This window comes from Corylus avellana, chromosome 4 (assembly GCF_965113065.1).
Source record: "Corylus avellana chromosome 4, dhCorAvel1.hap1.2, whole genome shotgun sequence".
Taxonomy (NCBI): domain Eukaryota; kingdom Viridiplantae; phylum Streptophyta; class Magnoliopsida; order Fagales; family Betulaceae; genus Corylus; species Corylus avellana.
In genome coordinates this window covers 36320467-36342669 of record NC_142493.1, presented here as the reverse complement: position 1 = coordinate 36342669, position 22203 = coordinate 36320467, and the positions used below count along the sequence as shown (strand labels likewise).

At 38.4% G+C, this 22203-nt stretch overlaps 4 protein-coding genes across 9 annotated transcripts; 1 reads left to right on the top strand and 3 right to left on the bottom strand.

Moving 5' to 3' along the window:
• Nucleotides 1-82: 82 nt before the first annotated feature.
• On the bottom strand, nucleotides 83-1815 carry LOC132178498 (protein indeterminate-domain 4, chloroplastic-like). Its single transcript, XM_088515143.1, has 3 exons — nucleotides 1674-1815; nucleotides 1126-1522; nucleotides 83-926 (listed from the first exon to the last, which is right to left on the bottom strand). Exons 1-3 carry the CDS (start codon nucleotides 1813-1815, stop codon nucleotides 83-85), a joined length of 1383 nt encoding a protein of 460 aa, XP_088371269.1.
• A 1490-nt stretch (nucleotides 1816-3305) lies between these two features.
• On the bottom strand, nucleotides 3306-7348 carry LOC132179788 (potassium transporter 5-like). 6 transcript variants are annotated; one of them, XM_088515774.1, is made up of 10 exons: nucleotides 7193-7348; nucleotides 6817-7042; nucleotides 6440-6688; nucleotides 6320-6358; nucleotides 5936-6196; nucleotides 5785-5837; nucleotides 4900-5014; nucleotides 4473-4727; nucleotides 3666-4366; nucleotides 3306-3515 (listed from the first exon to the last, which is right to left on the bottom strand). In XM_088515774.1, exons 1-10 carry the CDS (start codon nucleotides 7346-7348, stop codon nucleotides 3306-3308), a joined length of 2265 nt encoding a protein of 754 aa, XP_088371900.1. The 6 variants fall into 6 exon arrangements, with proteins under 6 accessions (XP_088371900.1, XP_088371902.1, XP_088371898.1 ...); XM_088515776.1 differs by having other exon boundaries at nucleotides 3306-3387; nucleotides 3700-4366; XM_088515772.1 differs by having other exon boundaries at nucleotides 3306-3698; nucleotides 3744-4366.
• A 2953-nt stretch (nucleotides 7349-10301) lies between these two features.
• On the bottom strand, nucleotides 10302-14874 carry LOC132178497 (potassium transporter 5). The gene is made up of 9 exons (XM_088515725.1): nucleotides 14716-14874; nucleotides 14410-14591; nucleotides 13187-13455; nucleotides 13053-13091; nucleotides 12610-12870; nucleotides 12451-12503; nucleotides 11994-12108; nucleotides 11640-11894; nucleotides 10302-11480 (listed from the first exon to the last, which is right to left on the bottom strand). Exons 1-9 carry the CDS (start codon nucleotides 14872-14874, stop codon nucleotides 10414-10416), a joined length of 2400 nt encoding a protein of 799 aa, XP_088371851.1. The 3' UTR covers nucleotides 10302-10413.
• A 2360-nt stretch (nucleotides 14875-17234) lies between these two features.
• On the top strand, nucleotides 17235-19869 carry LOC132177478 (DEAD-box ATP-dependent RNA helicase 21). Its single transcript, XM_059589818.2, has one exon. It carries the CDS (start codon nucleotides 17370-17372, stop codon nucleotides 19548-19550), a length of 2181 nt encoding a protein of 726 aa, XP_059445801.2. The 5' UTR covers nucleotides 17235-17369; the 3' UTR covers nucleotides 19551-19869.
• Nucleotides 19870-22203: the final 2334 nt, after the last annotated feature.

Below are 22203 nucleotides of genomic sequence, written 5' to 3'. Positions count from 1 at the left end.
TGTTGTTGTTGATAGCTTTAATAAAATAATGAACTATAATTAGATATATTATTAGTACACGTTACCCTAAACTCGAACGAGTTTACCATTCCGAGTGCAAATTGTGCATGCTTTGCTGTGCATTTGGATGTTCCAACCCAATCATATTACCATCGTAGCTTCCTTTCTGGCCCGTGCTCGAATTCCCAGATGATTCCACTCCTAAGAAATCAAGGGTCATTTTGTCTTCTCCAATGTGTACACGTTTAAACAGATCACCAGCATGTCCATTTTCTGAGTGCATAGAAAGAGGAGAGCGAAACAATCCAGTCTGAGAAACAGTATAATTTGGGAGTTGATCCTCTGGGTCCATGATTTTATTATAGGTTTCTTCATCTCCCACAATAGAACCATTGTTGCTCCCAGCCATTGGCCGTATATTACCTCCAATTACCGAAGAACCCTCCTGGGCAGACCCGGATGGGTTGAGGCTGCCAATGGAGTACCCATTAAATCCTCTGAGTAGTATTGGCGCAAACGAGTTATCGCTGGCTTTAGCACCCATTTCTGCAGCTTTCTGTAACAGGGCTGTTGCAGATGTGTAACAGGAACCAATTGCCATGGCCATGGGATAAGCATTTGATCCGGTGTCAGAGCTGAAACATGTCCGTGATGTTTTTGGATCGAAAGTAGGATCTGATATCATGACTCCGGCTGAGTCCAAAGACAGTGGCTTTAGCGAATTGTCACCGTTCTCATTAGACATTGACAAGTTCATCGTTGTGTTTGTATTTGAGAAGGAATCTGGGCTGGCCATTGATGAAATGAACAGATCTTGCGCGTGGCTCTGTAACATTCCTCCTCCGGTAGCAATGTTCTGGTTTGCCCTGTGATTCTCCTCTGTCAATGCATCACAGAAGGCTCTGTGAGTCACAAAGCTATCCTTCCTGTTCAAAACGTACGTTGATTAGAACACGTACGTGTCACCCAGATAATTCTCTTCCTGTCTCATAGTACTGTATGTCCATTATTGCTACCCATGCAATGATGATCAACGAAAGCTTCTTACAGTCGGAAATACGAAATATATATAACCAACAGAAATAAAAGAGAGCGACAGAATTTGAAAAATATATAAAATTTGACCTGGAGAAGATTGTGCCACAATCACAACGATATTCTCGGCTCCCACAGATCTTGGCGTGAGCCTTCCAGTCTGATTGAACGGCGTAACGTTTGGAGCACCTGTCACACTTCCATTTCTTTTCTCCATGTTTCCTGCAGAAGTGTTTCTTGATGCCGGTTAAGTCACCTAAAGCCCGGCTTGGGTCATGATGCACACAGTTAGGCTCTGGACACACATACACCCTCTTCTTAATCTCTGTGTTTGTCCTTTGCTTCAGCTTCCACGGCAAGTTGTGCCCCCTTCTGTGGAGCTGAAGGTTCTGATCTCTCTGAAATCCTTTGTGACATACCTCACATATATATCTATTTGTTGCCATTAGAGTTCTTGGTGACAGTGCTACAACCTCTGCATCTGGGTCTGCAGAAATTACACACACAAGAAAAATATATATTTTAGTAGATTTTCAGAATTCTGCTCAGTTGTTTCAGAATATGCTTAAAAAGACCTTCCATCAAACTATCCCTTGTATGAATGGAAAAGAGATGTATTGTATTAATCGTTTGCTTGCCTGGATTCCCTGGAAGATTTCTTTTCTTTTTCGAGACATCACGACCTTTTTCAGCAGAAGGTGGACTCCCGGTAGAAGACTGAGCAGCAACGGCGCTTTGGAACTGCTCATCATCTTCAAATTCCTGAGCAAAGTTTGACATATTTGGTAGGACTACTAGCTACTTGTGTATCCAATTTCAGGACGAGTGAAGCTGATAATTATACGCCAAGGGAAGGTAGGGCTTCCAAGTAGCAGACAAAAAGAAGTTCCTTAATTATAAACCAACGTTAATCAAAGACCACGGTCCACCAATTCGTATTAGAATTAAATTAGAATTCCATGAAAGCGACATTGTGAGAAGTGAGAACAGATCAAATGTCAATAAGAAAAGACATCAGAAGTTGGGTCTGTTTGTCCTTTTTCTAGGAATCATCTGAAAGACCTTTTGAGTTCTTAAAATAATTAAAAATGAACATCGATCATTACTCTTTCTATATATATATATGTGTGTGTGTGTGAAATGCACACAAGCGTATTGCAGTCCGGTGGTAGGTATATATACATACATGTTCAAAAAAAGGCATTTAATGCTTGTGTCTTCACATTAAGAATTGGCTGAGACTGCAAACCATATGAGCAGAAGGATATATTGAATACAATTCAGAAAGGACATATGAGTGGATCCGAAAGAAGAGATCCATATGAAGAGACAACTTTAGTCTTCGATCTATTTTAATTATTTAAGATTGCCATGCATACCTGCTCCCATGATCGATCACCACTTGGCATATTTGTGCTTGTCATTTCCTTTTTGTCATTTCCTTCATCTACATCTTGCAGAGAAATTTAATTGGATTTGTAAAAATGACAGCCAATTTCTTCAAGCTCTTCCTGTTTCTTCATGTAACGTTTTTTGTGTTTTCTATCTGTAGACTGTAGAGGGAAAAACATCCAAGTGCCTCAACTAGTAGATATTTTTCCAAATGATCATCGATCCAAGCAGCATGATCCCACAGATACAATAGACGTCTATAGGAGCTGATATATATGCTCCCTTTAAGGTACATTAATTTCCGCTTCAAAAATTCTGACTCAACCAGTAATACTCTTCATCATGATCATAAAATCAGTTCATGTCAATCACCAAAAAAATTGTCTTGTTAGTTTTTATATCTTCTGGTGTGCCGTGTCTTCTCCCCTTTGAGATTCATGGAACCCCTAGGTTTTAGTCATGCTCTTAACCCTTCCCGAGGTTCCTCACTGTCAAAATCTCCATAAGCAGAACTTAAAAAACCTTCATGATCACCTTGTACTAGCAAACACATTTACTTCTATAATTATAAACACGTCAATGATTTGCATTTCACTGTATATTAAGTAATAGCTATCTAAAGTTTTTTGAATAAATATTTTTACTGTTGATTTGGTTGTCTTGTCTATCTGATTTTGGTTTTGGTTTGCATCTACTTTGTAATGTGTCGTACGTTTTGGTGGTTTTGAAGAATTACAGAGTCATTCAATTTTAAAACACTGTCCATTAAAACTTGAGAAATCTACAGATGTTTCGCATGTCGCCAGATTGAGGAGCAAACTATATATGTGCTGATCAACCGTATATTTATTTGATTTAATTTACTAGGATTCTGAATCTCATATCTCATATGTCATTCCAACTCTGAGAAGCCTAGTATGCGGAATGGACAGTACTTTCTCCCCTTGCCTAAAATTTTTTCTCAAGAAATTATAGGCATAGTTGACAACTATCTTCTTGAACAGGGATGATTTCTGTTCTGCCACCACTTCTGCTTCTCCCAGGAGATAAACCACACCACTCTCCATCGCTTTCTGCACGAACTTAATCTCCTCTTCCACTCCCTGGATCGGAACAGAGATATTAACTGTGTTAGAAGAATTTGTCGACTTGGCCACATTGACTGACCGTACTATTGAATTAGAACCCGTTGAAATGCGAGATGGGTTAGGCTGCTGTTGTAGTAATTCCTCAACTACGTGAAGAGTTGTTGGTTTTCCATCTTTCTGCGGCTCACCCATTTGGTGATCAGTAGTAGTAGTCGTCCCCCCCTCAACCTCAAGCATGAAGTGTTGATGGTGGACGAATTGTTTTAACTCTTCCACTAATTGGCGCTCAAATTCCTTGGGTTCCTCGACCACATCATTGTAGCCATACCTCACCACGCAGCGGAACATGTGATAGTCCCTTGGCTCAACCTGTCGGAACAGAAACCTCTCTTCCAGCGCAACTTTGCTAATCGGAATGGGCTTAATGGAGACAAACACTAGAACAGAGTGGATGGATGGTATATTGGAGATGAAGTGAGGAAATATTGGAGGAATTCCCTGTACAAGCTCAGAGTATAGGAGTCCAATCCCTGGCACCCGGTTTATATCTGGGTTGGTGGCCAATTTTTCAATGAAATCTCTAGAAACCTTGTTCCTGAGCTCAAACGTGTATCTCTCTACGTGTACATAATGCCAAATCGCCATAATTGTCATTAGGACAAAAGCAAAGACCAATGGAAGGAATCCACCTTGTGTGAACTTGTAGAGCACAGCTGATAGATATACCCCCTCTATGGAACCAAACACCACAAAGAAGAGAGCAATCCACCATATGCTTGTCTTCCAGATAACTAGCATTATTAGAGTAAGCATGCTTGTGGTGATTAACATTACAGAAACCACAGCAATTCCTGCATATATATATAGATTACAAACATTTTTTTTAACAAAAAGAAAGAAAAAAAAAAAACTTGTGATTATAATTATCAGCAGTAATTGAGGTAATTAATTAATTACCGTATGCATTCCCGATCTTATCAGTAGTCTTGAAGGCGAGTGTGACTATGACGCAAGCAATCATGAGAGTGTAGTTGGCCTCGGGTATGTACACCTGACCTTCATACTTAGCAGAGGTATGGATAATCTTAAGCCTTGGAAAACAACCCAGACTTTGGGACTGGGAGAGAATTGCAAAGGCCCCAGATATCATAGCTTGGCTGGCAATAATGGCAGCAGCTACAGCCACAACGAATGTTGGCCAATATATTGGGTCTGCATGCATATATATATATATATATATATATGCCATTTAAGGTACGTATAATCAGTTAATTAATTGCTCAATCAATCAATCACAAGAAGATCGAAACCTTCTGAGAGTGGAGTCACCTCTTCCGACTTCCATGTAGCCAGAAAAGAAAAAAAAAAAAAAAAAAAAACTAACCTGGTATGGAGTCGTAGAAAGTATTAGATACGCTCCCAGGGAATTTTCTGAGGTATGCTGCTTGCCCACTATATGCAGCTATTAATGCAGGAAACGTAATAGAAGAGAAACTGATCTGCAATATCATGGTGAAATTAAAATGATTAAAACGTGAGATTTGAAAATAATAATTTTGAAAACGCTACTAATTAATTAAGCATTTCAAAATCACGTACATGTCAAATTCATTTAACTTAAAATTAAGCTCCAGCAATTAGGTGCATGGCCAAACTAGCACATAAATAATAAACTCAATAAAGTTTCAACACTGTCAATGTCTAACAGGGGGATCGATGTCAGACTCCAATGAGTTTTGACAGTACATTTCAAAAGTGATTTTGACTCACAAATTAAAAACATAAATCATATATATATATTCGAGGTGAACCCCGCCCCTGGGCTTACAAGGAAAAAAAGATGAAGAAAAATTAGTAAATTAATTCTGGGTTTAGCTTTATATATATATATATATATATATATATATATATATATATCCTTGTAGTATAAAATTAGGAAAATATATATATTGGTTTTATATTTTATCAAACGCCGCAGCAGGGGTTTAAAACACATCAAATTACACCTTCAAGCATGCAACGTTAACAAATTACTCCCTCCAATTAAATTTTCACACACACACACACACACACACACACACATATATATATATATATATATATATATATATATATATTTGATTTAGCATCATCACATCATTTAAAAATTGCCACATAAAAATTACAAAGAAAAAAAAAGAAAAGAAAAAGGATTTGGCGTGGTCCGACCACCAAAAATCAATTTAGTAAAAAAAATGGCAAATTAAGATAATTGTATCTACTTACTTACTTGGACTGCGCGAACATTGAAGTGACCCAGATCAGCAAACATGGCCTCGGTCCCTGATTTATGTCACCAGTGAAATAGAAAATGAAGCACATGCATGCGGACGGTGTGGAAACGTAAACAATAAGTAGAATATTCATGAGTCATGACTCACCTGTTATGCACAGAAAAACTCCACCAAGGGAAATCCATCCTTGTTTCCTATTTCTTTTGAGGTAAGTTATGATGTATGCTGGATTGAAAGCGCGTAATACGCCCAGGTCATATTTGAACAAGTTATAAAGACCGATGCCACCGATGAACAAAAACCAAACGAAGATGATTGGGGCAAACGAAAATCCTACTTTGTCGGTCCCAAATCGTTGAACCGAGAAGAGAACAATCAAGATTGCTACCGAAACCCCCACAACAGCATCTGGATATCAGGTATATATATATATCACACTAACAAAATGATTCATAGATGGAGCATATATATTATAATAATATATATACATATTCAGTGACGTCATAAAACCTAGCTAGCTAGTGTACGTACTTTTGCCCAGCGAGTTTATCCCACCTACCGCAGAAAGAACTGCATGCAAAAATTAACCCATTAATTAATTTGTCAAATGTGATGTATATAAATAAAATGGATGGAGAAAATTAAAGAGACCTGAAATGGATGGAGTAAGAACCCCATCTCCAATCACCATGGAAGTTCCCATGATGGTGACAAGGAAAAGCAAAACTTGTGCAGTTTTAGTATTCTCAAGCTTCTCCTTAATCTTAGAAGCCCGTCTCAACTGGTTGGATGGTGTTTCAAGCCTGTAGTTGGACAGCTCCCTGTCCTCTGGCTGCTGATTTGGGATCAGGCTCACCTTTGCATACCGGCATATCAATGAATAGAGCGCAAATGTTCCACCTACAAATATTGCATGCACGCACGCACAGAATCAAATAAATAAATAAGGAATATTCAAGATCCAAATTAATTTAGGAAATCATATATGCATGCATGTTAATTTGTTAATTAATTAATGAATGAATTACCATCGCCGTTGTCATTTGCCCTTAAGACAATAAAGATATACTTGAGCATGGGTAGGAGCGCTATGGTGTAGATGATGAGGGACAACACTCCAATAGTGTCATCTTGGTGCTCAATACTACCATTAGTGAAGGTACTGGAGAACACATAAAGTGGTGACGTCCCTATGTCACCGTATATCACTCCTAGACTCTGAAATGCTAAACTTAACGTCCTCTTCCAACTCACCTGCATGCTCCAAATTAATTAATCAAGAGTTAATTACCATATATATATATATATATATATATATATATATATATATATATATATAAATGAAAAGGATAAAAAGTGATGAGCTAGATGGCATTAATTAGCGAGAGATCGATCGATGTGGACCTTGGAGGCATGAGTTTGCAAGGTGGAAACTCTTCCAGCCTCTAAATTCAAGGAGTCCACCCGGCGCAGCTTTGGCCATGATATCTTTCGCTCTTGCATGTTCTTCCCCTCCACTGTTATTTCCGTTTCTCTCGTCTCAACCGCTTCCTCTGCCATCTTCTGGCCTATATATATATAGCTCCTATATATCGATCGTTTTTGTTTCTCCACTGATGCCTTTCTTAATTTGTTGCCAATGCTTTTGCTGCCTCCTGGCTTTGGGCTTTTTTATAGGAACAAAAGGGCGAAGGATTATATAGGAATATCACTAAAGTCAAACAAGCAAGGCTATGTTTGGTTAGCACTTTTCTTGTTTTTTTAAGTATATATTGCAATTTGCTACGGTCAGAAATCCACTGTTTACGGGAGGTGCCGTGTTTCCAAATATCATTCGCACGTCTCAATCCTAGGAGCTGAGACACATACTTCGCATGTTTTTTTTTTTTTTTTTTCAGTTGGTATAGGTAAGTGTTTTATATATTCCAACGTTCCAAGTAGTATTCTTAGTTTACTATTATTTTATTTTTAGATTTGAATTAATTAGCAACCTCTTAGATTTGAATTAGTAACTAGTACTCCAGCAAGATCAGATCCGGCCATCTATATAAATAAATATATTTATATTATATATAAATATAAGCCGAAGCTTAAAGAAAGTGATCGACGCTATAATTCATTTAATTATAAGCTAGCTAGAAGTGCTCCATTTTCTTATATATGCTTGTTAATTTTGGTCCCATTGCTCTATTTACTAACTGTGTTTTTTGGGATGTTTAATTGATGAACCTGGTTCGTATATAATTTGTCTAAACACAAGGTAAAACAAACTTAAGTCCTTTCAAATATGATGTAATTTTTAAAATTATGAATAAATTAAAATTTTTTGAAAACCATATCACACACGTACGTACACAAACTTTACACCACAACATGTACAGAAATATTTCCAAACTTGAAAAAACAAATTAAGTTTCATGTGGATGGGTTTTACTTTGAAGTCTGAAAAAGACTAGTTGAGGAGTGAATAAAATCCATCGCTTCGTTATAATTGGTGGGAATTGCCATACGTGTTCTGATAAATTGTGTCATTAATCTATGAGAAGTGGGAAACCAATTAAGGTTCCGATCGAGGTCTTTGCCGCGCGAATGCATCTGCCGTATAATTAAGCTTCTCAATTTTAAATGCAAGCTGATCGAATGTAAAAATTATTAGTTTATCAAGAATTATTGCAATCATCATCAATATAGTAGCATTTAGTTGACATGTGAATCAATAATGTCTTAAAGTTAATCATACTTGCTATACAATTAATGTCAAGTAGAGTAGTTGATATTTTCAATTATATATGCAGAATTTTAACCTTGTAGCTATCTTGATTTTAATTAATACCATATTAAATTATTATTTATCTAAAAAATTTAACTTCAACAATCTGCGTTAGGCACTTAGCGTCACCCTAAACATTTCAACGAGCCAAACGCGCACACTTCCCCAATCTCCATTCTGCTATAATTTTAATTCATATATTAAATTATCACTTTAGCTTTCCTATAATTTTTTTATTCATATTTTAACACAATATTTCTCTTTTCCTCTCTCCTTTTTTTCCCTAAAACTTTTGAGCGAAGACGGGCTTACTATTTCCTCTGGCCGGGCTGGGCACCTCCAAAAAAAAAATTAAAAAAAACTGCATATATAATTTATTAAGAGATCCTCCCTGGGCACCTAGCTAGCTAGTTTCATGTATGTAGAGGGGTTATACTTTGAAGTCTGAAAAAGACAGTTGAGGAGTTTGATATAATTGGTGGGAATTGGCGTGATGTGCAAAATGTATGTAATTAATCTATGAGAAGTGGGAACCCAATTGAAGTTCCAAGAGGTACAAGTCTTTGCCGAATGCACGTACATGCCGTTCACCTTCTATTTTTTAAAGGAAGCCGCCTGAAAGTAAAAATAATTAGTTTATCAAGAATTATTGCAATCATCATCACTATAATATTATTTATTTAGTTGACATGTGAATCAATAATGTCTTAAATTAAAGTAAATCATCCTTCCTATACAATTAAATGTATTAAAATATATTGTGTGTTCCCCCCTACCCCTTCCCCCCCAAAAAAAAAGAAAAAAAAGGAAAGAAGATTGCGTGTTAAATCACGCAATAAATGGAAACTACTCATTAGTTCCATTCCAATCTGAAGATGAAAAACAGAGTGGAGAGGCCACTCGATATAGCTAGTGGCCAGTCGACTTGCCTTATTGGTTCAACTATCATATTCAATCAAAAAGGTTCAATCGCTTAATAGAAGCGTTCAAATGAGTCTCTCTAGGGGCCGCTTTAAGCCCACCGACCACACACGATTTAGTGTGCATATGCCAGTTTGATATATATAGCCTATTTGGTACCTTCATATCCAAGAATCCGCAAATTCTTGACTTTGCATTATTTACAAACTTTCGGGTACTCTTTTTCATCCCCATTATCGATAATTTTCACAATCACAAATTCCACTTTTTATAGGTCCAAAAATTCTTTCACAAAATAGTCCATTTTTTTTTTTAGGTTTATTAATTTTCCAATTAAAAGTATAGGGTTTTGATAAATTCCAAGGAATAGGATCCTCTCAATTTCAAATGAAATGGATATGGATAGTATCCCCTTAGTGTATGTTAGAGGGGTAAAATTGTCCAAAAATATACTAACTAGATGTTATTCATTTCAAATGAAATAGAAGAAATCATTTTCCCTATTCCACAAGCCTGTCACACCTCAATGAAACAAAAGTGACTTCCAATCATCATTAATACCTATTTTAATTGAAAATTGGGATAAATTGTAGAATTAAAATTCGAATTCATGACGTCGCATTTGATATTATATATGTTAAATCTATATTTATCTAAAAGATTTAAGCTAATATAAAAAATATAATTTTAATTATTTAATTTATACTTTATCATTATCATTATGGAGAAACAAAGACCAAAAAAAAGGCCACAACAGACTCAGAGTTGGCCTCCTTGCACTAGTTGTTTTTTTGTGTTCCAGGGTTATGCCACGAAGAAAGATAAATTAACAAACAAACTGCCATAAACCACTGCACAAGAATACATACATATGTGTAAAGCGAAAATGTCAGGTTCCAAACAACATATTCGTGGTCCATAGAGATCCTCACTCTTATATCTCATATGTCATTCCAACCCTGAGAAGCCTCGAACGTGGAATTGCCATTACTTTCCCCCCTTGCCTAAAGTTTTTCCTCAAGAAATTATACGCATAGTTGACAACTATCTTCTTCAACAAGGATGATTTCTGCTCTGCCACCACTTCTGCTTCTCCCAGGAGATAAACCACACCATTCTCCATCTGCTTCTGCACAAACTGCATCTCCTCTTCAACTCCCTGGATCGGAGCAGAAATAATTCGGTTAGAAGAATTTGTTAAGCTTCCCGCATTGAATGACTGAATGGAACCTGATGACACACCAGATGGGTGAGGCTGTCCTAGTGATTCTTCAACGTGGATGGTTGATCGACTTGATTCTCTTGCTTTTTTATCTTTCACTAATATACTGGAATGCTGGATGTTGACTGGCTCAGCCATTTGTTCCCCAGTCTCTCCTTCAAGCATGAATTGTTCGAGGCGGATGAATTCTTTCAAATGGTCTACTAATTGGAGCTCGAAATCCTTGGCTTCCTTTATCACATCGTTGTAACCATACCTTGCAATGCAGCGGAACATCCTGTAGTCTCTTGCCCCAACATGTCGGAACAGAAACCTCTCCTCTGCTGCAACTTTACTAATTGGAATGGACTTAATTGAGACAAATACCAGAACAGAATGGATGGATGGTATGTTGGCGATAAAGTGAGGAAATATTGGAGGAATGCCCTGTACAAGCTCAGAGTACAGAAGCCCTATTCCTGGCACTCGGCTAATATTTGGGTTGGTGGCCAATTCTTTTACGTAATCACTAGAAACCTTGTTCCTGAGCTCAAACATGTATCTTCTCTTGTGTACATAATGCCAAATCCCCATGATTGTCATCAGGAACAAAGCAAAAACCAACGGAAGGAAGCCACCTTGTGGGAATTTGTATAGGACAGATGATAGATACAAAACCTCTATGGAACCAAACACTAGAAAGAAGAGAGCGATCCACCATATGCTTGTCTTCCATATAACTAGCATTATTAAAGTGATCATACATGTTGTGATCACCATTACGCTTACAACGGCAATTCCTGCATTAGAAAAGGTATTTGTCATTCTTTTAATTTTCACTTGAGATTTGTTGAGCTTACTAATAATACTCAATGGACATGGCACTGCCACATTCCCAGTTGCATAATACTAATAGGCCATTAAACCTTTATAAACTTTTTAACACTTGTTGAGCTTACCATATGCATGGCCGATCTTCTCTGTGGTCTTGAAGGCTGCAGTGACAATAACACAAGCTACCATAAGCATGTAGTTGATCTCGGGAATGTAAACCTGACCCTCGTACTCGGCAGATGTATGAACAACCTTAACTCTTGGAAAACAACCTAGAGCTAGGGACTGAGATATAATTGAAAACGCCCCAGATATCATAGCTTGGCTGGCAATAATGGTTGCGGCTACAGCAATAACGAAAGTTGGCCAGTATATTGGGTCTGCATAGATACCCATGAAGAAAATACTTATTGTTCAAGGGTGACGTAGTAGTAATTAATAAACCCAATATACTCCATGCTGCCTGCAAGAGAACTTACCTGGTACGGACTTGTAGAAAGTATCTGACACATTCTGAGGGAATTTGGTGAGGTATGCTGCTTGTCCGCTATATGTAGCTAATAATGCAGGAAATGTAACGCAAGTGAAACTTATCTGCAATATTATGGTAGAAATATTATTATTCATGGAGATCACACGCAAACCGGAACAAGTAAAGTAGCAGGGAAATAAAGAACACAAAAATTCTGGGTGATATGGTCTTAGAGGCCTACATCGATCCATAATTAGAAAGAGTTCGATAGGAATACATCTCTATTGAATGACTTGACTATAACTCAGATGGGTCTATTTATAAGGAAAAATGTTGTAGATGAGGTGAACTAAGAAAAGCAATGAAATCATAGTGATTTCATGAATAATATGAATAATTACATCAATGAATAATATGAAAAATGTTCTATATATTATAAAACTGTGGCCTGTTTATATACTTACTTGAATTGCACGGACGTTGAAGTGACCTAGGTCAGCAAACATGGCCTCGGTACCTGGTTTAATTATGTCTCTGGTTAATTCACAAGTAGGTAGGTGGAAACATAGAGAGAGAGAGAGAGAGAGAGAGAGAGAGAGATTAAACTTGATACAACCACTCACCTGTTATGCACAGAAAAACTCCACCAAGGGAAATCCATCCTTGCTTACCATTTCGTTTAAAGTAATGTATAATGTACATTGGGTTGAAAGCACGTAAGACACCCAAGTTATATTTGAAAAGGTTGTAAAGACCAATGCCACTGATGAAGGCAAACCACAATAAGATGACAGGGGCAAATGCGAAGCCCACTTTATCAGTGCCAAATCGCTGAACCGAAAAGATAAGGATCAAGATTGCTACTGAAATTCCCACAACAGCATCTGGATAATTCATCAATAACAACGTACATTATGTCACATAAATATGTGTAATCATAACATCTAATCATATGTTATACAGTAGTATATATATGTCAAATTTACTTGGGTAAAATGGATTAGTGTCTTCCAAATTTGTTTTTGTTAAAATTGAAGTGCACTAGTATGTGGTACAGACGTAGTACCTTGGCCTAGGGATTTGATCCCGCTAACCGCAGAAAGGACTGCATCCAAAACCCATTTGTTAGATCTTATAAACAAACACATGGTACGCACTCGCACTGTAACCATAATTTAATCAGAAAATTCTGGAACTAACCCGAAATAGAGGGAGTAAGTACCCCATCCCCAATAACCATAGAAGTTCCCGCGATGGTGACAATAAAGAGCGCAAGCTGGGCAGTTTTACTATTCTCCAGCTTCTCTTTGATTTTTCGAGCCCGTTTCAACTGGTTGGATGGCGTTTCTAGTCTGTAGTTGGACAGCTCCGTGTCCTCTGGCTGGTGATTTGGAATTAAGCTTACCTTTGCATACCTGCATACCAAAGAATATAGTGCAAATGTTCCACCTGCAAATGCATCACAGCTTCTGTTTGATTACCATCAAATTTCTGTTTGATATCCACACTTCAGTTTTCTATTTCATTTCGAATATTTGTAAATCAATAATTCCGTTAAATAGATAATATAAATTAAGCTGAAAATACAATTATACTTATAGATCAAAATTTGATTTCCCAGCCACGTACGGCCGTGTGGCCAGGACATGTTCAGTCATGGCTGGGTTGGGTGACAGCACCCAGCCTCAAATTACCACCTTTTTTTTATCTGATAATTATAATTGAATTTTTTATGCTGTTTTTATTATCTATTTGATGAAAAAATTACCGATGATCCCAATTTATGATTTTTTTTTTTAATTTTTATAAATAATTTACGAATATTTGAAACATAGATATAGAAAGTACAAGGTAGCTTTTTCATAAGATCTCTTATTCTCTTTTTCATTAAGATCAAGAATGAGAAAGATCCTTCCTTATATTCTTTTTCCTCTTTAATTAAAAAAAATACAAGATATTATGAGGGCAATAAGAGGCTAGATCATAGATGCTCTCCGCAGGAAAATATTTTTGAAAAAAGTGATCTTTTTGTTATTTGTTTGTAATTTTGAAAATGGTTCGAGCAGTAATTTTTTGCGTTTGACTGGCATGAAAAATCACAAAACATTTTGTTATATATCTTTTTATATAATTTACGGAGAGAAGGTCTTTGTGAGGCCATTTATCCAGCTAAGTGTTTGAAAAAGACTTGTTCAGATAAATAGGCCTCATATGAGATCATTTCACAATTGTCTACTTGAAAGTCTGGGAGAGCAACAAAAAATGATTTGAGCATATGAGAAGTGTACCATTTTACACCTAGTGATTTATTTTTTTAATTATATATTATCAACCTAAAACATTATCAAGGAAATCCAGTGTATATATATATATATATCTTACCATCACCATTGTCGTTGGCCCAGAGGACAATGAAAACATACTTAAGCATGGGTATGAGTGCTATGGTATAAATGAAGAGGGACAACACCCCAAGTACGTCCTCTACGTTGCCAATCCCATGGTTGAAAGTGCTGGATAACGCATAGAGCGGAGATGTCCCTATGTCCCCATATACCACCCCAAGGCTCTGTAATGCTAAACTCAACGTTGTCTTCCAATTTACCTGAAAAAAAATTAATTATGTAGATGCAGTACGTTGTTTAAAAAGTAATTAATTAAGCAGCTTTTTCCATTGAGAATTACTATATATACATATATTTGAGGTTAATTATAATTAGAAAGGCAACCTTGGAGGCGTGGCTTTGTGAAAGAGAGAATCTTCCGGCCTCCAAATTGAGGGAGTCTACGCGCCGCAGCTTTGCCCATGATACCTTTCGCTCTTTCAGCTTCCTTTCCACTTGTGTTGTCTCTGCTCCTTCTTCCACCTCCACCACCTTCTCTGCCATAGCCTTTCTTAATTAATTTGTTGTTTCTCTGAATTTGTAACTTTTGCATTGCTGCTTTTGCGTTTTATAGGCACAAAAGTCAGACCTCTTACTTAATTAGTAGCCTTCCACCCATTATTCTAATATTTTAAAATGCCACTCTCAACTCTCAAAACATTTGTTACCGCCCGGAGACGTGTCCATTATTGATATCCTTGCTATATATATATATATATATATATATATATATATTTTTTTTTTTTCTTTCGATCTCCACTAAGTTGGCAACTCAGAATAATATTCTTTTTCTTAATTTCTTTTGTTATTAAGTGACATATAATTTTAATTAGTTTGATCAGATATATATGAGCTATATGAGCATCTAACAATTTAGAGATATATGATATTCCACGTACATTTTTTGCTTAAACACTCGTATAAAATGGAGAAAAAATGATGTATAGAGATTGTTAAGTTATATGGCAATTAAGTGGCGGTATGTTTAATTAAAGACTAAGTAGCTTATCTATGAAAGAGCCATTGTATACATATTTCCATGTATTCTAAGGCTACTATAATATATACGGATATTTATTTTTCTTTCAAGGTCTGGATAAGGTTACATTTTAATTTGTACAATATGTAAGTAAAAATGCGATAATTGATGTTAATTCTAAACAACAAAGAAGTATTTAGTAACCAAGCCAAATTATCAATGATACGACCTTAATGTCAAGATATTTCATTAAATCTATATAAAAAAAATAAAAAGATATTTCATTACAAAATTTGGAAATAATATGACTACCTATATATGGTTGATAGACTAGGGTTGAGCAAATTAACCGCCTACCAATTACCACCGAACCGATACCCACTCCTAATTGACAGGTTTGGTAGGCCAGACTTCCCTAAATTATGTGTTATGCATATATTATTGTTTAAATATTGTTCATGGCTTTGTTTATATTTTTTGACTTCATCTTTAGTTTTTATATTAATTAATTGGATGATGTTATTTTAACTTCTTCCACACGTTTTATAAAAAAACTACTGAAAATACTCTAAGAGCATGTTTGAGATTGTGCTTGAGAAATATAATTTTTATGTCAAAAAGCATTTTTTTGGCAAAAACTTCATTTTTAAGTTTTTGACAAAAGTGTATGCCATTTGTAAGGTTTTTTTGACTCTTAAAAGTATTTTTAATTTTTTTTTTACCAAACATATACTTTTTTTCTTTTAAGTGTTAAATGTATTTTTAAACTCTTCAAACGCACGTCCAAATGGACCCTAAAACCTATATAAATCCATGGTCAAAGAGGAGGAAAGGGCTAAGTATATGGGTGGCCAAGAGAGGGGTCCGTTGCCTGAGTGGACCCTTTGCTTTGGTACGAGATCGAGCCTCTTTTCATCCCTCTCTCCATCTCTGTCTTCTCCGTTTGCCAGCGATCCAAGTAACTATCATCATGTGATGTGATGACTACTCTTCTAATTATCACTATATTTAACAAAAAGTGTGGAAGCCTGAGTACAATGCACCTTACCGTACATAGTGTACCATTAGAACCATTCAAAGTTACATATAAAAAAAATCATATTTGGCAACTACGACTTGTGGGTTTGCATTATTAGCAAGTTTTCATTATCCTATTCATGTTATTGTAGCCTGAGATTGACCCCCTAGACGCAACCAATCAATTTTGCCACTTACAATACTTTGGATAACAAGTTGGCAGCTTAAACTATAACAAAAGTCATTCTCCTATATGATATCTATATCTGAATCAACGTTTACTTTTTCTGAATAATGAAAGGGAAATAATTAAGTAATTGCGGCACCAAACATTATTGCAATTATCACTAATTTTATATAGCTTTGAGGAGAAATGTGGATCAATAATATACATCCGCTAATGGACAACAGGGTTGAAATATGCAACCATTCTATCAACCGCCTAATTTAAAGTTGACTTGTATGATTCTTTAATCTTTATGGATAACATCATGATGACGAAAAAATGCAACTGCCCTCGTTCCCAATGTTATGTGGACGAAGTTCCCAAGAGGTAGTTCAATCGACTAGGACCACACTTAATGAAGTGGAGGTCACTAGTTCGAATCCTCCTCCCCCTCTTGTGCGGACATGTCAAAAAAAAAAAAAATGTTACGTGGAAGAAAACTACGAAACTAATATAATAATCTTAAAATGGGCCTTCATCATAAAATGTGAGACCCCAAGAAGCCCATGCACGCGACAGTTTATGTTTATGATAATTGATAAGATTCGAGCCTTCAAGTTGGGTTGGGCCGACACTCTGTCCCCCACGGCCCCATGTCGTTCATTTCACTTTACTAAACACGCAGGCGCAGTGCCATCCGCCCCAACCCATAAGTGATAAGCCAACACCACTTTCCAGTTTCCATCTTCCAGAAGAGTCTAGGAGTGTGCATCTTTCCCCTCCTGCAGTCACCCAAGCGAGACGTCTCCCTTCCCTCCAATCACTACTGCCATTACCATGAAACGTTCAGTCGAAGACGTTTCCGCCATAACCACCGCCACCGCCGCCGCCGCCAAGAAGCCAGTCTTCCTTACCAAAGCCCAGCGCGAAGAATTGGCCCTCAAACGCCGTCAACAAGAAGCCGATCAACTCCACCATCGCCGTCAAGAGCTCCTCTCCTCCCTTGGCCGCCCCTCTGACGTCTCCACCTCTACTTCCAGCCATGACTCCAAGCCCTCCGATTCAGACCGCCTCCGCGACCGCGACCGCGACAGGGACCGCGACCGTGACCGCGACCGGGACCGCGACCGTGACCGTGACCGTGACCGTGACCGACGCGATCGAGAGCGCGACCGGGACCGTGAGTTTGAGCGGCGGAGCCATCGCGAGAGGGATCGCGAAGAGGAGGCTAGGGCTCGCGAGCGCGAACGTGCACGCTTAGAGAAATTGGCGGAGCGAGAGCGTGACAAGGAGCTGGATGCCATCAAGGAGCAGTACCTGGGGTCGAAGAAGCCCAAGAAGCGGGTCATCAAACCGAGCGAGAAATTCCGCTTCTCTTTCGATTGGGAGAACACGGAGGACACCTCCCGCGACATGAACGCTCTCTACCAAAACCCTCACGAGGCCCAGCTCTTGTTCGGACGGGGCTTCCGTGCCGGAGTGGACCGCCGCGAGCAGAAGAAGCTAGCCGCCAAGAATGAGAAGGAGATGCGGGAGGAGATTCGCCGAAAGGATGGCGTGGAGGAGAGGCCCGAAGAGGCGGCGGCGCAGAAGCTCAAGGAACAAGCCGCTGATCTCTACGACACCTTCGACATGAGGGTGGATCGCCACTGGAGCGAGAAGAAGCTGGAGGAGATGACCGAGAGAGACTGGAGAATATTCAGGGAGGACTTCAACATCTCCTACAAGGGCTCCAAGATCCCTCGACCCATGAGGGCTTGGGCCGAGAGCAAACTGAGTCCCGAGCTGTTGAAGGCGGTGGAGAAAGCGGGGTACAAGAAGCCCTCCCCCATACAGATGGCGGCCATTCCGCTCGGTATGCAACAGCGCGATGTGATTGGGATTGCGGAGACTGGCTCTGGTAAGACTGCTGCTTTTGTTCTTCCCATGCTTACATACATTACCAGGCTTCCTCCCATGAGTGAAGAGAACGAGGCCGAAGGCCCTTATGCCGTTGTAATGGCTCCCACCCGCGAGCTTGCGCAGCAGATTGAGGAGGAGACTAACAAGTTCGCCAAGCATTTGGGGATCAAAGTGGTATCCATTGTTGGCGGTCAGTCCATTGAGGAGCAGGGTTTTAGGATTAGGCAAGGTTGTGAGGTTGTCATTGCTACGCCGGGACGTTTGATTGATTGCTTGGAGAGGCGCTATGCGGTTCTGAATCAGTGCAACTATGTTGTTCTTGATGAGGCCGATCGCATGATTGATATGGGTTTCGAGCCACAGGTTGTGGGTGTCTTGGATGCCATGCCTTCTAGCAATTTGAAGCCCGAGAACGAAGATGAAGAGCTTGATGAGAAGAAGATTTACAGAACCACATATATGTTCAGTGCCACCATGCCGCCTGCTGTGGAGCGCCTTGCGAGAAAGTATTTGAGAAACCCTGTGGTGGTAACGATAGGCACTGCTGGAAAGGCCACTGAATTGATATCCCAGCACGTGAACATGGTGAAGGAATCGGAGAAGTTTTATAGGTTACAGAGATTGCTTGACGAACTTGGCGATAGGACTGCAATTGTCTTTGTGAACACTAAGAAGAATGCAGATAACGTTGCGAAGAACTTGGATAAGGCAGGCTACCGTGTGACAACTTTGCATGGTGGGAAGTCACAGGAGCAGAGGGAAATTAGCCTCGAGGGTTTTAGGACCAAGAGATTCAATGTCCTTGTTGCCACTGATGTCGCAGGACGTGGAATTGACATACCTGATGTGGCCCATGTCATAAATTATGATATGCCTGGGAATATTGAGATGTACACGCATCGTATTGGACGAACGGGCCGTGCGGGCAAGACTGGTGTGGCCACAACATTCTTGACTCTTCATGACACTGATGTCTTTTATGATCTCAAGCAGATGCTTATCCAGAATAATAGTCCTGTTCCTCCTGAGCTTGCAAGGCACGAGGCTTCCAAGTTCAAGCCGGGTTCAATTCCTGATAGACCACCAAGACGCAATGACACTGTTTTTGCTCATTGACAAGTTTGAAGTTTTTAGAGACGCTTTTTTCAAGTGAAGGCTCGATCTCGTTGTGCCAGATTACAGTTTTGGTTGCCGAGACTTGGTTCTTCAGGCAAGGAACTGACATTGCTCTTCTGATGCGAATATAATCATTGAGAACCTGATTGTTCAAGTCTACTGCCCTTGATGCGGTAATTGATGTCATTACTTTTTTCTGCTGCAGTATAGTTGCTCTCCTGCTGATTATTAGAGTAGGAATATTTTCACGATGGTATCAGTGGAGAATGTTATAATATTTGACCTCCCATTTCATTAATGTCTGCTGATTTTTACTTGATTGATTGATATTTACCGGCAGCATTGTTTTTTGAATCATCTTTAATTGTCTGCCATATATTGCCATCTCACACCATGTGTTTATTGCATAGTACTTGCTTGTGTATTTTTTTCCGCTTTTGTTATGGGTGTAGCAATGTTGATAATGCGATAAGCTGAGGGTGGTGTTATAGTAATTATGTAACTTCAGAAGTGAAGACCTATGAGAGTCTTGAATGACTATTCATTGTAGTGAGTCTAATTGAACATTCCTGTGGCATATGGATGAGCGATAGTTCTTACTACAGGAAGTATTAGACATACATGGTGCCTTCAGCTTATGTATGTTATATTTCAGGTGGAAATTTGATAAATACCTTTGTTAGTGTTGTCTAATGGTTGAAAGTTGGCCGAAGAAGAAAGATAATGACATCAATAAGGAAAGCACCCTTTTTTAGTTATCACCAATTATTAGGGAGGAAGAAGGAAAGAAAGAAGTCAAAGAACAATAAAACATGCTTCTATGCTTATTGAGTCTGTAGATCAGAGTAGAAGAAAGCCAGATTATGCCCAACTGAGTGAAAAGAGTTAGCTTTGAAAATTGTTTATAGTGAAGGGAAAGGTGCTAAAGTGTGTCTTTGAATATTTTGTCTTTGTCAAGGGCATTTGGGAGCTAGTAGACTTCAACTTTAGTTGGTAGATACGAGGGTTTTAGGAAATGGCGGGATATGAAAAGAATTAGCTTTGAAGATTGTGTATAGAGAATGAAAAGGTGTTGAAGTGTGTCTCTGAATATTTTGTCTTGGTCAAGGACATTTGGGAGCTAGTAAACTTCAATTTTAGTTAGCAGATATGAGGATTTTAGGCAATGGCGAGATATATTCCAAAAAGCAACAAATCTCTTATAGTCTTGGAAGAGCGTCTGGAGAGAATTAGGGCTCCTTCAAGAGTTGCGTTTTTTGTTTTGGCGGCAGCGTTAGGGAAAATCTTAACTTCTAATAAATTAAGAAAATGACACGTCATAGTGGCGGACTAGTGTTGTGTGTGTAAAAGGAGCGTGGAGACTATTGATCACCTACTTCTCTACTATGAAGTGGCTAGAGAATTGTGGGTTGTGATCTTCCATCGTTTTGGTATAGAGTGGGTCATGCCTAGAAGAAGGGTGGTAGAGTTGTTGGCTAGCTAGGAAATCAGTGCATTTTAGAATCTTGGAGGCTGGCTCTTTTGTGCTTAACATGGGGCATTTGGATAGAGCAGAATGCAAGGAGTTTCAAAAACTATGGGAGATCGATGATAGAGTTAAAAGTTGTTTTATTCAAATCTCTTATGCTTGGTTGGCAGTGTACAATAGTCATTGCCTCTCCAGTTTTTCGGAATTCCTTTACTTTTTTTTTTTTTTTACTAAGCAAAGAGGATGGGAATGGGTGACCAGTGTAATTTCCCCCCTTGGGCGTGACCATCGGGGTTCCCACCTGCTGTGGAATGTTCGGCTTGAGCCATAACTACTGCCTGGAAAGGCGAGTCCGTCGCTACAACCCCACCAAAGTGCAAGCCAATAAGGCCCCTTCTTTGTAGCATCTGATTCACGCAACTACTACTGCAAGTAGATTCGAACATGCGACCACTAGGAAGAAAGGAGGGGACTTAACCCTGCTGTTTTACCAACTCGACTACCACTTTGGTGGTCAGAATTCCTACACTTATGTTATTCTTTTTCTTTCTAACTAGGGGTTTGCGCCTATTTGCGCTTTTAATGAGATTAAATTTCTTTTTAAAAATTAAACATTGTACCAAATTACATCTGAAATCTGGAAATGATTTGTGATACAGAATTTAGATATGTTTAGTTATCAAAAACAAATATGTTGTTTAGATATGTTTAGTTGTTTAGTGTCCCTTCATACATAGTGAGTTGGCCTCTCCCTGCCCCCAGTATTTTTACTTATATTGAAATAGATCAAAACCTTTATCCATAACTCTGTTGATTTAAATGGTTTCCCAAACTTGAAGCTTAAACCATTAGTATGCATTTTGGCAAGATTGTGTATATAACCATGTCTACAAAATTAGCATGTCAGTACTGTTCAAATACAGTGAAATACGGGGATGAAAGTTTTTCTCAAGCTATGAATCTGATAGTTACTTGGAATGGAGGGACTGATTTATTGAGATCATCTTCAATAATGTTTTCCTCTCTAAATTAATAGAGAAGCCCTATTCCCTGTGGAGTAGTAGGGTCTCATCTGAAATTATACGCCTCTTGTGCCACTGAAGGAAGATTGTGTTTCTCTTAAGTTGGTAGAATTATTTGAATTAATACCTCAAAAGTAATATGGATGTCTTTCAGGGATAAATT